Genomic DNA, 13,924 nt, shown 5'->3' on the forward strand with positions numbered 1-13,924 from the left:
CGGTACCCCCTGTATATAGCCCCCACATTGACTCTGTACCGGTACCCCCTGTATATAGCCTCCACATTGACTCTGTACCGGTACCCCCTGTATATAGCCTCCACATTGACTCTGTACCAGTACCCCCTGTATATAGCCTCCACATTGACTCTGTACCGGTACCCCCTGTATATAGCCTCCACATTGACTCTGTACCGGTACCTTCTGTATATAGCCTCCACATTGACTCTGTACCGGTACCCCTGTATATAGCCTCCACATTGACTCTGTACCGATACCCCCTGTATATAACCTCCGTATTGACTCTGTACCGGTACCTTCTGTATATAGCCTCCACATTGACTCTGTACGGTACCCCCTGTATATAGCCTCCACATTGACTCTGTACCGGTACCCCCTGTATATAGCCTCCACATTGACTCTGTACCGGTACCTTCTGTATATAGCCTCCACATTGACTCTGTACCAGTACCCCTGTATATAGCCTCCACATTGACTCTGTACTGGTACCCCCTGTATATAGCCTCCACATTGACTCTGTACCGGTACCCCCTGTATATAGCCTCCACATTGACTCTGTACCGGTACCCCCTGTATATAGCCTCCACATTGACTCTGTACGGTACCCCCTGTATATAGCCTCCACATTGACTCTGTACGGTACCCCCTGTATATAGCCTCCACATTGACTCTGTACCGGTACCCCCTGTATATAGCCTCCACATTGACTCTGTACCGGTACCCCCTGTATATAGCCTCCACATTGACTCTGTGCGGTACCCCCTGTATATAGCCTCCACATTGACTCTGTCCCGGTACCCCCTGTATATAGCCTCCACATTGACTCTGTACCGGTACCCCCTGTATATAGCCTCCACATTGACTCTGTACCGGTACCCCCTGTATATAGCCTCCACATTGACTCTGTACCGGTACCCCCTGTATATAGCCTCCACATTGACTCTGTACCGGTACCCCCTGTATATAGCCTCCACATTGACTCTGTACTGGTACCCCCTGTATATAGCCTCCACATTGACTCTGTACCGGTACCCCTGTATATAGCCTCCACATTGACTCTGTACGGTACCTTCTGTATATAGCCTCCACATTGACTCTGTACCAGTACCCCCTGTATATAGCCTCCACATTGACTCTGTACTGGTACCCCCTGTATATAGCCTCCACATTGACTCTGTACCAGTACCCCTGTATATAGCCTCCACATTGACTCTGTACCGGTACCCCCTGTATATAGCCTCCACATTGACTCTGAACCGGTACCCCCTGTATATAGCCTCCACATTGACTCTGTACCGGTACCCCCTGTATATAGCCTCCACATTGACTCTGTACCGGTACCCCCTGTATATAGCCTCCACATTGACTCTGTACCGGTACCCCCTGTATATAGCCTCCACATTGACTCTGTACCGGTACCTTCTGTATATAGCCTCCACATTGACTCTGTACCGGTACCCCCTGTATATAGCCTCCACATTGACTCTGTACTGGAACCCCCTGTATATAGCCTCCACATTGACTCTGTACCGATACCCCCTGTATATAGCCTCCACATTGACTCTGTACCGGTACCTTCTGTATATAGCCTCCACATTGACTCTGTACCGGTACCCCCTGTATATAGCCTCCACATTGACTCTGTACCGATACCCCCTGTATATAACCTCCGTATTGACTCTGTACCGGTACCTTCTGTATATAGCCTCCACATTGACTCTGTACCGGTACCCCCTGTATATAGCCTCCACATTGACTCTGTACCGGTACCTTCTGTATATAGCCTCCACATTGACTCTGTACCGGTACCCCCTGTATATAGCCTCCACATTGACTCTGTACCGATACCCCCTGTATATAACCTCCGTATTGACTCTGTACCGGTACCTTCTGTATATAGCCTCCACATTGACTCTGTACCGGTACCCCCTGTATATAGCCTCCACATTGACTCTGTACCGGTACCCCCTGTATATAGCCTCCACATTGACTCTGTACCGGTACCTTCTGTATATAGCCTCCACATTGACTCTGTACCAGTACCCCCTGTATATAGCCTCCACATTGACTCTGTACTGGTACCCCCTGTATATAGCCTCCACATTGACTCTGTACGGTACCCCTGTATATAGCCTCCACATTGACTCTGTACCGGTACCCCCTGTATATAGCCTCCACATTGACTCTGTACCGGTACCCCCTGTATATAGCCTCCACATTGACTCTGTACCGGTACCCCCTGTATATAGTCTCCACATTGACTCTGTACCGGTACCCCCTGTATATAGCCTCCACATTGACTCTGTACCGGTACCCCCTGTATATAGCCTCCACATTGACTCTGTACCGGTACCCCCTGTATATAGCCTCCACATTGACTCTGTACCGGTACCCCCTGTATATAGCCTCCACATTGACTCTGTACCGGTACCCCCTGTATATAGCCTCCACATTGACTCTGTACCGGTACCCCCTGTATATAGCCTCCACATTGACTCTGTACCGGTACCCCCTGTATATAGCCTCCACATTGACTCTGTACCGGTACCCCCTGTATATAGCCTCCACATTGACTCTGTACCGGTACCCCCTGTATATAGCCTCCACATTGACTCTGTACCGGTACCCCCTGTATATAGCCTCCACATTGACTCTGTACCGGTACCTTCTGTATATAGCCTCCACATTGACTCTGTACCAGTACCCCCTGTATATAGCCTCCACATTGACTCTGTACTGGTACCCCCTGTATATAGCCTCCACATTGACTCTGTACCGGTACCCCCTGTATATAGTCTCCACATTGACTCTGTACCGGTACCCCCTGTATATAGCCTCCACATTGACTCTGTACCGGTACCCCCTGTATATAGTCTCATTATTATTTTACTGCTGCTCTTTAATCCATTTTTTTTATTTTTTAAACTGCATTGTTGGTTAGGGGCTCGTAAGTAAGCATTTCATTGTAAGGTCTACACCTGTTGTATTCGGCGCATGTGACTAATACAATTTGATTGGACTCCTCCACAGTCAGCCGGGTGGACAGGCTGCAGTTACACTCATCACCAACAGATGGAGCCACGGAGTCTTCTGCTAGCCTAGCAGCCAGCCAGTCAACTAGGTTTGTTTAAGTTTGAGTTGACTACAGACTGAGCAGTGTTGAGAACAGAACAGGTTGAGGCTGATAAGAGGAGAAACCATATAAAAATCATCTATTTCTATGGCAGCTACAGTTTAGTTGTATTGTATGTATATCGTTGTATTTTTGATTTGTGTGACTGTTCTTGTCTATCAGTGTATCAAGTGCTTAGTTACTTGTCATGTCCTGTGTTTATGTAGACCCCCAGGAAGAGTAGCTGCTTCTTCTACAAAAGCTAAATGGGGATCCTGATAAACAAGCAAGTATGACCCTACTACTACGGTGAGTTGAGGGAAGTTCCAACTTCCCCCTGGGCCCAAAATCAGCTTTTATTTTCTTATCTTCCTAATAGTTGAGGTTCACATTTTGGGATGGTAATCTGATGCTAGATCAGATCACGTTCGTAATCTGGTGCTAGATCAGATCCCGTGGTAATCTGATGCTTGATCAGATCACGTGGTTCGACTGAGGCAACTTCTTCCTCAGCAGGCAGGGTGACATCAGCATAGAGTGGCTTTATCCATCTGTCACCGTGAGTCTTCAGAACGCTGGCTGCCTGGCTGAGCACACAGTTGTGATGTCACAGTGAGTCTTCAGAACGCTGGCTGCCTGGCTGAGCACACAGTTGTGATGTCACCGTGAGTCTTCAGAACGCTGGCTGCCTGGCTGAGCACACAGTTGTGATGTCACAGTGAGTCTTCAGAACGCTGGCTGCCTGGCTGAGCACACAGTTGTGATGTCACAGTGAGTCTTCAGAACGCTGGCTGCCTGGCTGAGCACACAGTTGTGATGTCACAGTGAGTCTTCAGAACGCTGGCTGCCTGGCTGAGCCCACAGTTGTGATGTCACAGTGAGTCTTCAGAACGCTGGCTGCCTGGCTGAGCCCACAGTTGTGATGTCACAGTGAGTCTTCAGATCGCTGGCTGCCTGGCTGAGCCCACAGTTGTGATGTCACAGTGAGTCTTCAGATCGCTGGCTGCCTGGCTGAGCCCACAGTTGTGATGTCACAGTGAGTCTTCAGAACGCTGGCTGGCTGAGCACACAGTTGTGATGTCACAGTGAGTCTTCAGAACGCTGGCTGCCTGGCTGAGCACACAGTTGTGATGTCACAGTGAGTCTTCAGAACGCTGGCTGCCTGGCTGAGCACACAGTTGTGATGTCACAGTGAGTCTTCAGAACGCTGGCTGCCTGGCTGAGCACACAGTTGTGATGTCACAGTGAGTCTTCAGAACGCTGGCTGCCTGGCTGAGCCCACAGTTGTGATGTCACAGTGAGTCTTCAGAACGCTGGCTGCCTGGCTGAGCACACAGTTGTGATGTCACATTGAGTCTTCAGAACGCTGGCTGCCTGGCTGAGCCCACAGTTGTGATGTCACAGTGAGTCTTCAGAACGCTGGCTGCCTGGCTGAGCACACAGTTGTGATGTCACAGTGAGTCTTCAGAACGCTGGCTGCCTGGCTGAGCACACAGTTGTGATGTCACAGTGAGTCTTCAGAACGCTGGCTGCCTGGCTGAGCCCACAGTTGTGATGTCACAGTGAGTCTTCAGAACGCTGGCTGCCTGGCTGAGCCCACAGTTGTGATGTCACAGTGAGTCTTCAGAACGCTGGCTGCCTGGCTGAGCCCACAGTTGTGATGTCACAGTGAGTCTTCAGATCGCTGGCTGCCTGGCTGAGCCCACAGTTGTGATGTCACAGTGAGTCTTCAGATCGCTGGCTGCCTGGCTGAGCCCACAGTTGTGATGTCACAGTGAGTCTTCAGAACGCTGGCTGCCTGGCTGAGCCCACAGTTGTGATGTCACAGTGAGTCTTCAGAACGCTGGCTGCCTGGCTGAGCCCACAGTTGTGATGTCACAGTGAGTCTTCAGAACGCTGGCTGCCTGGCTGAGCCCACAGTTGTGATGTCACAGTGAGTCTTCAGAACGCTGGCTGCCTGGCTGAGCACACAGTTGTGATGTCACAGTGAGTCTTCAGAACACTGGCTGAGCACACAGTTGTGATGTCACAGTGAGTCTTCAGAACACTGGCTGTGACAGTGTGGGGGTGATGCATTGATACAGACAGCACCACAGACAGACACAACCCGACAGTCTGCACCAATGGACAGACTGACAGACGGACAGAGACTGCACCACGGACAAGGGACGGACGGAGAGACGGACGGTCAGACAGAGAGGGCCCCACAGACAGACAGCCAGCCAGCACCAGACGGACAGCACCACAGACAAACAGCACCAATGAGACAGAGACTGAAAGATAGCACCACAGGCAGACAGCACCACAGACAAGACAGATGGACAGACTGAAAGATGGCACCACTGACAGACAGCACCACAGACAGACACAGCACCACAGACACAGACAGCATCAGACACAGACAGCACCAGACAGATAGACAGCACCACAGACATACACAGCACCAGACAGACAGACATACAGAGGGCCCCACAGACAGCACCACAGACCGACAGACAGACAGCACCACTGACAGACAGATGGACAGACTGAAAGATTGCACCACAGACAGACAGCACCACAGACAGACAGCACCACAGACAGACATACATACAGAGGGCCCCACAGACAGACAGAGAGCACCAGATAGACAGACATACAGGCAGCACCACTGACAGACAGCACCACAGACAGACAGACAGCGCCACCGCCGACAGACAGCGCCACCGCCGACAGACAGACAGCGCCGCCGACAGACAGACAGCGCCACCGACAGACAGACAGCGCCGCCGACAGACAGCGCCGCCGACAGACAGACAGCGCCGCCGACAGACAGCGCCGCCGCCGCCAACAGACAGCGCCGCCGCCGCCAACAGACAGCGCCGACAGACAGACAGCACCGCCGACAGACAGACAGCACCGCCGACAGACAGACAGCACCGCCGACAGACAGACAGCACCGCCGACAGACAGACAGCACCGCCGACAGACAGACAGCACCGCGCCGACAGACAGACAGCACCGCCCAGACGACAGACGACAGAGACAGCACCGCCGACAGACAGACAGCACCGCCGACAGACAGACAGCACCGCCGACAGACAGACAGCACCGCCGACAGACAGACAGCGCCGCCGCCAACAGACAGACAGCGCCGCCGCCAACAGACAGACAGCGCCGCCAACAGACAGACAGCGCCGCCGCCAACAGACAGACAGCGCCGCCGACAGACAGACAGCACCGCCGACAGACAGACAGCGCCGCCGCCAACAGACAGACAGCGCCGCCAACAGACAGACAGCGCCGCCGACAGACAGACAGCACCGCCGACAGACAGACAGCACCGCCGCCGACAGACACAGACAGCACCACTGAACACACTCCCCCATGTCACTACACTACCAGATAAATACAGACAGTCAGTAGAACAACAGACCTCCCAAAATGGCATCAGAACAGAACTAGCCAGGTCTGAACCAGGTCAGTACTGGGTCACGGTGGGTTACAAACAGTCTATCCATTCACATGGTCCTCTGTAGCTCAGTCAGTAGAGCATGGTGCTTGCAACACTGGGACAGTGGGTTCAATTCCCAGGACCACCCATACACAAAATGGATGGATAAAAGCGTCATATATATATTCACTCTACTGTTGTCTGTCTCGCTCTGCCGGACATCGCTGCACCAGTACGGTTTAGAGGGAAGGGGGGAATTAGAAGTAGTCTGGTACTGTTGTCAGTCTGATCTCCTTGTTCACTTCCTATACCATAATTACCATGTCTTCCACTCAGACACAGGATTAAACCCCAGCTGAGGTCTCAACTGTGTGTGTGTGTGTGTGTGTGTGTGTGTGTGTGTAGATCTAAATGGTGTTAGTTTCTGTGTGGAGGTCTGAACAGTATGTGTGTAGCAGTCTAAACGGCAGTGTGCATGAACGGATGGTAATGGGTACAATAATCACTCCCATGGGAAAGGGGGGTGTAGGTGGGATGGGGGCACCAGACAACCCCCGACCCCCTTCCCCCTCTGCAGCTGGGTTCCGGAATAGAGCGTAAACAGGGACACACACGTCACACAGGGTTGGGGCTAGCTTGATAGCACGCTAGAACACACACACATCCAGGGCCAAACAAAGGGAGCGCGGGGCCCCTGCCTGAGGGAGGGACGGAGCACAGTGTTCCTGTGACTGTGTGAATAACAGCAACAGACCACTCAGGGCCCAGACACTGTAATCCCCCCCCCTCCACCCCACCCCACCAGCTAGCTAGCTACTAAATTACAGCTCGGCTGTAGTAGAAACGATAAGATCTCTTGTGGCTGGAGAGTTAAAGCAGAAGAGCCAAGGCCGGACCACACCGCTTGAAACCGCGGCAAAGCAGACGAGACCGACTCAGATAGTGATTTCCCACGACTCATCTCAGCATCTATACACATGCCTTAAACGGGGAGGGTGTGTGTCAGCCCAGGGGCCTGTCAACAGCGCGTCTGAAAGCCAGCTCTGCCTGCTGGTCCACCTGCCAAAGAGCCTCTGGTGCCGACGCAACAGAACGCTACACAATTCATCTGTTCTCACATATTCCTGGAATTACGATCAAAGGGGAACAGAACTCATAGAGGCTTTTACTAATTAAACCACGGTCTTCTTCACAGCGCTGACGCTCCCATCATCATGCTTGGGTTGAGCAGGCATTTCAATTGTCACACAGAGGGAAAGACATTTTCCCAGAACTCTCCACCAAGGCGAGAGCATAGATAGTTGTGAATTAACACACAAAAACAGGATTGGAAGCACAGAGAGGTGGTGGGGGGGGCGAGCTAGTTTCGTCACCCCTCCCCCCCAACGAATTAGTGCATCAAATTATGCATTCCACCACTGACATAGAGCTGCTGGTTGTTGTGTTCTGATTGGCTGACAAGGTGAGGGGCTGGGTATTAACACCAGCACTTGAACGCCATTGGCTTACCCATTGTCAGAAGAGTTGCTTACAGCAGGTGTTGTTCTGGAGGAATGAGAGATCAGCTGTGTTCAGGGCCTACCTGCCATCAGACTGTCTATACTTCACTTACAGTGGGGCAAAAAAGTATTTAGTCAGCCACCAATTGTGCAAGTTCTCCCACTTAAAAAGATGAGAGAGGCCTGTAATTTTCATCATAGGTACACTTCAACTATGACAGACAAAATGAGGGGGAAAAAATCCAGAAAATCACATTGTAGGATTTTTTTATGAATTTATTTGCAAATTATGGTGGAAAATAAGTATTTGGTCAATAACAAAAGTTTCTCAATACTTTGTTATATACCCTTTGTTGGCAATGACAGAGGTCAAACGTTTTCTGTAAGTCTTCACAAGGTTTTCACACACTGTTGCTGGTATTTTGGCCCATTCCTCCATGCACATCTCCTCTAGAGCAGTGATGTTTTGGGGCTGTTGCTGGGCAACACGGACTTTCAACTCCCTCCAAAGATTTTCTATGGGGTTGAGATCTGGAGACAGCCTAGGCCACTCCAGGACCTTGAAATGATTCTTACGAAGCCACTCCTTCGTTGCCCGGGCGGTGTGTTTGGGATCATTGTCATGCTGAAAGACCCAGCCACGTTTCATCTTCAATGCCCTTGCTGATGGAAGGAGGTTTTCACTCAAAATCTCACGATACATGGCCACATTCATTCTTTCCTTTACACGGATCAGTCGTCCTGGTCCCTTTGCAGAAAAACAGCCCCAAAGCATGATGTTTCCACCCCCATGCTTCACAGTAGGTATGGTGTTCTTTGGATGCAACTCAGCATTCTTTGTCCTCCAAACACAACGAGTTGAGTTTTTACCAAAAAGTTATATTTTGGTTTCCTCTGACCATATGACATTCTCCCAATCTACTTCTGGATCATCCAAACGCTCTCTAGTGAACTTCAGACGGGCCTGGACATGTACTGGCACTGCAGAATTTGAGTCCCTGGCGGCATAGTGTGTTACTGATGGTAGGCTTTGTTACTTTGGTCCCAGCTCTCATAATTTTGTCCCCACGGGGTGAGATCTTGCGTGGAGCCCCAGATCGAGGGAGATTATCAGTGGTCTAGTATGTCTTCCATTTCCTAATAATTGCTCCCACAGTTGATTTCTTCAAACCAAGCTGCTTACCTATTGCAGATTCAGTCTTCCCAGCCTGGTGCAGGTCTATAATTTTGTTTCTGGTGTCTTTTGACAGCTCTTTGGTCTTGGCCATAGTGGAGTTTGGAGTGTGACTGTTTGAGGTTGTGGACAGGTGTCTTTTATACTGATAACAAGTTCAAACAGGTGCCATTAATACAGGTAACGAGTGGAGGACAGAGGAGCCTCTTAAAGAAGAAGTTACACGTCTGTGAGAGACAGAAATCTTGCTTGTTTGTAGGTGACCAAATACTTATTTTCCACCATAATTTGCAAATAAATTCATTAAAAATCCTACAATGTGATTTTCTGGATTTTTTTTCTCATTATGTCTGTCATAGTTGAAGTGTACCTATGATGAAAATTACAGGCCGATCTCATCTTTTTAAGTGGGAGAAATTGCACAATTGGTGGCTGACTAAATACTTTTTTGCCCCACTGTATATTAACTGAATAGCCTTGTTTGGAGCGTACACTAGTCAATCGTCCTCAGTTTCAGGCAGGGTTCCCTGAGCTTTGGGGTAATTTCTGGAAGTATAGACGACTGTTATGCCTTTACTACAACGCCAAACTGTGACGCGACTACTGTTCTCATACCTGATTTCAACACTATGTTATGAAGGTATCTCTCCTGTTCTCATACCTGATTTCAACACTATGTTTTGAAGGTATCTCTGTCCACATACTTTTGATCGTGTAGTGTAACTCTATATAATCCTACCTGGGTTCAAACACTTCGTTGTGGATGTAGTTTTCAAAAGTCTTGCGGTACTCAGACTCATCGGCCTCCTTCTTGAGCTGGGTCTCTGTTTTGGGGCAGGAACAGCAGCGGCTCCCTGGCCCAGGCTCGTCTGTTTGGTTCCATTTCTGTTCCTCTTCAGTGTCCAGGTGGGTAGGAGCCCGCGACGGCAACTTCATTCCTACAGACAGACAGACAAAAAGACAGTTAAACTGAATCCCAAATGTCCCAAATGTCACATCTGCACCAAAATAGGGGATGACCCACAAATCCCATTCTCATTAGTCAACGGCTCATCAGACAAGACCCATGAGATCATCTGACACGATTGATTGATCCTTTCCTAAACTGTAATATGAAATAATCACGTGAAAAATGACAATCCTCTGCTTCTCACCTTTCTGACAGTAATCGAACTTGTAGAGGTCGCTGTCCTCGGGCTGCTGCTGACAGTACACCAGGTAGTGAGTGATGTTCCCGTTGGGATCTGTGGGAGGTTTCCACTTCAGGATGATTTGAGAGGACGAGTTGGACGAGGAGATGGGGTCCAGTGGCACGGACGGCTCTGAAATAACAACAAGATCAACATTGCTAGAGTTAAGAGTAAGGAATGTTAACAACAAGATCAACATTGCTAGAGTTAAGAGTAAGGAATGTTGTCAGACTGGGACTGGAGGGGACCTATTGGTGGATAATAGCCAGCTTCTACAGTCTTATCTAGGATTACATTGTGTCCATTAAGTACATAGCGTACCATGTAAATTGTGCCCCTTAGTGTCATCATTGTAAAGAGTAAAGTCATGGTTGGCCAACCTTTTAAAATGTTTCACTAAAACGGTTTGATTCATCGGTGCTACCTAGTATTATGTCTGCTGGAGCAGTATGGGGACAAATTATACTGGTGTTAACTGTGTTTTGAACAGTGCTGTAGATTTGACCTTGGTGTGGGTAAATACATGTCAAATGTTGCTATTCAAAATGACATGGGCTGGAAAATTCCATGGCATCACCAGCGGCTATGCATTTAAAAAAAAATATATATATATATATATATATATATTTAAATTGGCAGAGATTTTGCAGCATGCCTATGTAAACACGCCATTTTAATGGGCTTGTGATGTTGCAACTGCAAATATGTTTTATTTACAGTACCACGTCAAAGCCTTTTTTAAGTCCGCCCATATGGCTCCGCCTCCCCGCCCATCCGCGCCCATATGGCTCGGCCTCCGCGCCCATATGGCTCGGCCTCCGCGCCCATATGGCTCGGCCTCCGCGCCCATATGGCTCGGCCTCACCGCCCATATGGCTCGGCCTCACCGCCCATATGGCTCGGCCTCACCGCCCATATGGCTCGGCCTCACCGCCCATATGGCTCGGCCTCACCGCCCATATGGCTCGGCCTCACCGCCCATATGGCTCGGCCTCACCGCCCATATGGCTCGGCCTCCCCGCCCATATGGCTCGGCCTCCCCGCCCATATGGCCATATGGCTCGGCCTCCCCGCCCATATGGCTCGCCCCCCGCCCATATGGCTCGCCTCACTGATACGGACAGAGTGTATTCTAGAAATGACCGTAATGCTTTTGGAGAGGCACTTTTAGAGAGCAATGAACGAAAGCGGTACCAACTGATAAAACCAATCAGAAAGTAACAAAATGCTCACCGACTGCTTTTTAAATGACCAGGGCAGAACCCTGTGTACGTTTCAACCATATTCAAAGCTCTTTTTCTAAATGTAGATGTGGAGTGGCCCCTCTCGCTATTGAGACTAGTCGATCCACAAACACTCCCCTAGGTAAACGTATCTGCACTTTCAGTAATGATGTTTCCATTGAAACCGAAGCTCCTGCCTTGCTTTATGTGGGTTATATACAACGACAGAGATGACCTTTTTTGTCAGAGTGAAAATGTTTATGGTCTTGATGAAAATAATTGTGAAATTTTATCAGATAACAATGTAGTAGAATGCTGTAAGGACGGAGGACTGCGTTTGTGACTCAATAGTAGATTGTTAGAACGGAGGACTGTGTTTGTGACTCAGTAGTAGAATGCTGTAAGGACGGAGGACTGTGTTTGTGACTCAGTAGTAGAATGCTGTAAGGACGGAGGACTGTGTTTGTGACTCAGTAGTAGAATGTTGTCAGGATGGAGGACTGTGTTTGTGAATCAGTAGTAGAATGTTGTTAGAACGGAGGACAGTGTTTGTGACTCAGTAGTAGAATGTTGTCAGGACGGAGGACTGTGTTTGTGACTCAGTAGTAGAATGTTAGAACGGAGGACTGTGTTTGTGACTCAGTAGTAGAATGCTGTAAGGACGGAGGACTGTGTTTGTGACTCAGTAGTAGAATGCTGTAAGGACGGAGGACTGTGTTTGTGACTCAGTAGTAGAATGCTGTAAGGACGGAGGACTATGTTTGTGACTCAGTAGTAGAATGCTGTAAGGACGGAGGACTGTGTTTGTGACTCAGTAGTAGAATGCTGTTAGAACGGAGGACTGTGTTTGTGACTCAGTAGTAGAATGTTGTAAGGACGGAGGACTATGTTTGTGACTCAGTAGTAGAATGCTGTTAGAACGGAGGACTGTGTTTGTGACTCAGTAGTAGAATGTTGTAAGGACGGAGGACTGTTTGTGACTCAGTAGTAGAATGTTGTCAGGACGGAGGACTGTTTGTGACTCAGTAGTAGAATGTCGTTAGAACGGAGGACTGTGTTTATGACTCAGTAGTAGAATGTCGTTAGAACGGAGGACTGTGTTTGTGACTCAGTAGTAGAATGTTGTAAGGACGGAGGACTATGTTTGTGACTCAGTAGTAGAATGTTGTTAGAACGGAGGACTGTGTTTGTGACTCAGTAGTAGAATGTTGTAAGGACGGAGGACTGTGTTTGTGACTCAGTAGTAGAATGTTGTAAGGACGGAGGACTATGTTTGTGACTCAGTAATAGAATGTTGTTAGAACGGAGGACTGTGTTTGTGACTCAGTAGTAGAATGCTGTCAGGACGGAGGACTATGTTTGTGACTCACTGGTGGCATTGGTGCGGACGTAGATGATTTCGCTCTTGGCCCCGAGGACCTGGTGTTCGTCTGAGGCGGAGAGCTGGGTCTTGACCATGATGGCGTACTGGGTCCAGGGCTTCATAGGATGGATGAGGAAGCCAGGCTCCGCCTGGTCTTTCCCCTCCGTGGCCCGGGGTGGAGGGTCGACGTCAGCTATCACCCAGCTGTTAGAGCCGCACGCATCCTGGCCATCAAACTCTGTCACGTTCTTATAAGGTCTGGAGATGGAGAGGACAGAAAGACACTGACATACTAATAGTAGAGATACGACTGTTACTAGCCGGCTACTAAATAGTCATGGAAGCTCCAATTTAAACGACACACCTTTCGATTCAACACTTTTGACACTTTACAGCAGGGTTTGGCCCACCAAGCTATAGGCCCCCCCAAGCCTTCTGAGCAACAACAAAAAAGTTGTTGTTGTTGTTGGACATTAAAAAAAACTAAAACAGCAGGAAATCAGCTCCAAGTGAATTTAATTTAAGAAATCTGTTCCCAAATATTCTCAGACTTAAGAGAGAGACACACGTGATCATATACAAATGTAAGCAAGGTTTAAAATGATTGTTTTAGTCAAGCATATCGGTTTGGGCTTCTTGTGGTCAATATGCTAATTATTTGTAATTATACTGGACAAAAATATAAACACCACGTAAAGTGTTTCATGAGCTGAAATAGAAGATCACAGAAATATTTCCATACGCCAAAAAGCTTATTTCTTTCAAATTTTGGGCACAAATGTGTTTACATCCCTTTTAGTGAGCGTTTCTCTCTTGCCAGGATAATCCATCCACATGACAGGTGTGGCATGTCAAGAAGCTGATTAAACAACATGATCATTACACCTTGTGCTGGGGACAATAAAAGGC

At 48.9% G+C, this 13,924-nt stretch overlaps 1 protein-coding gene across 1 annotated transcript in view; it reads right to left on the reverse strand.

Moving 5' to 3' along the window:
* LOC115123186 (insulin receptor-like) overlaps positions 1-13,924 on the reverse strand; it is a 183,405-nt gene that overhangs the window by 22,554 nt on the left and 146,927 nt on the right. Inside the window, exons 8-10 of the mRNA XM_065009309.1 lie at positions 13,023-13,273; positions 10,394-10,561; positions 9,979-10,177 (exon numbers count right to left, since the gene is read on the reverse strand). Of these exons, the coding sequence (XP_064865381.1) occupies positions 9,979-10,177; positions 10,394-10,561; positions 13,023-13,273 (618 nt within the window). The remainder of the gene's footprint in view (positions 1-9,978; positions 10,178-10,393; positions 10,562-13,022; positions 13,274-13,924) is intronic.

The sequence above is a fragment of the Oncorhynchus nerka genome, linkage group LG24 (genome assembly GCF_034236695.1).
Source record: "Oncorhynchus nerka isolate Pitt River linkage group LG24, Oner_Uvic_2.0, whole genome shotgun sequence".
In the NCBI taxonomy this organism is placed as follows: domain Eukaryota; kingdom Metazoa; phylum Chordata; class Actinopteri; order Salmoniformes; family Salmonidae; genus Oncorhynchus; species Oncorhynchus nerka.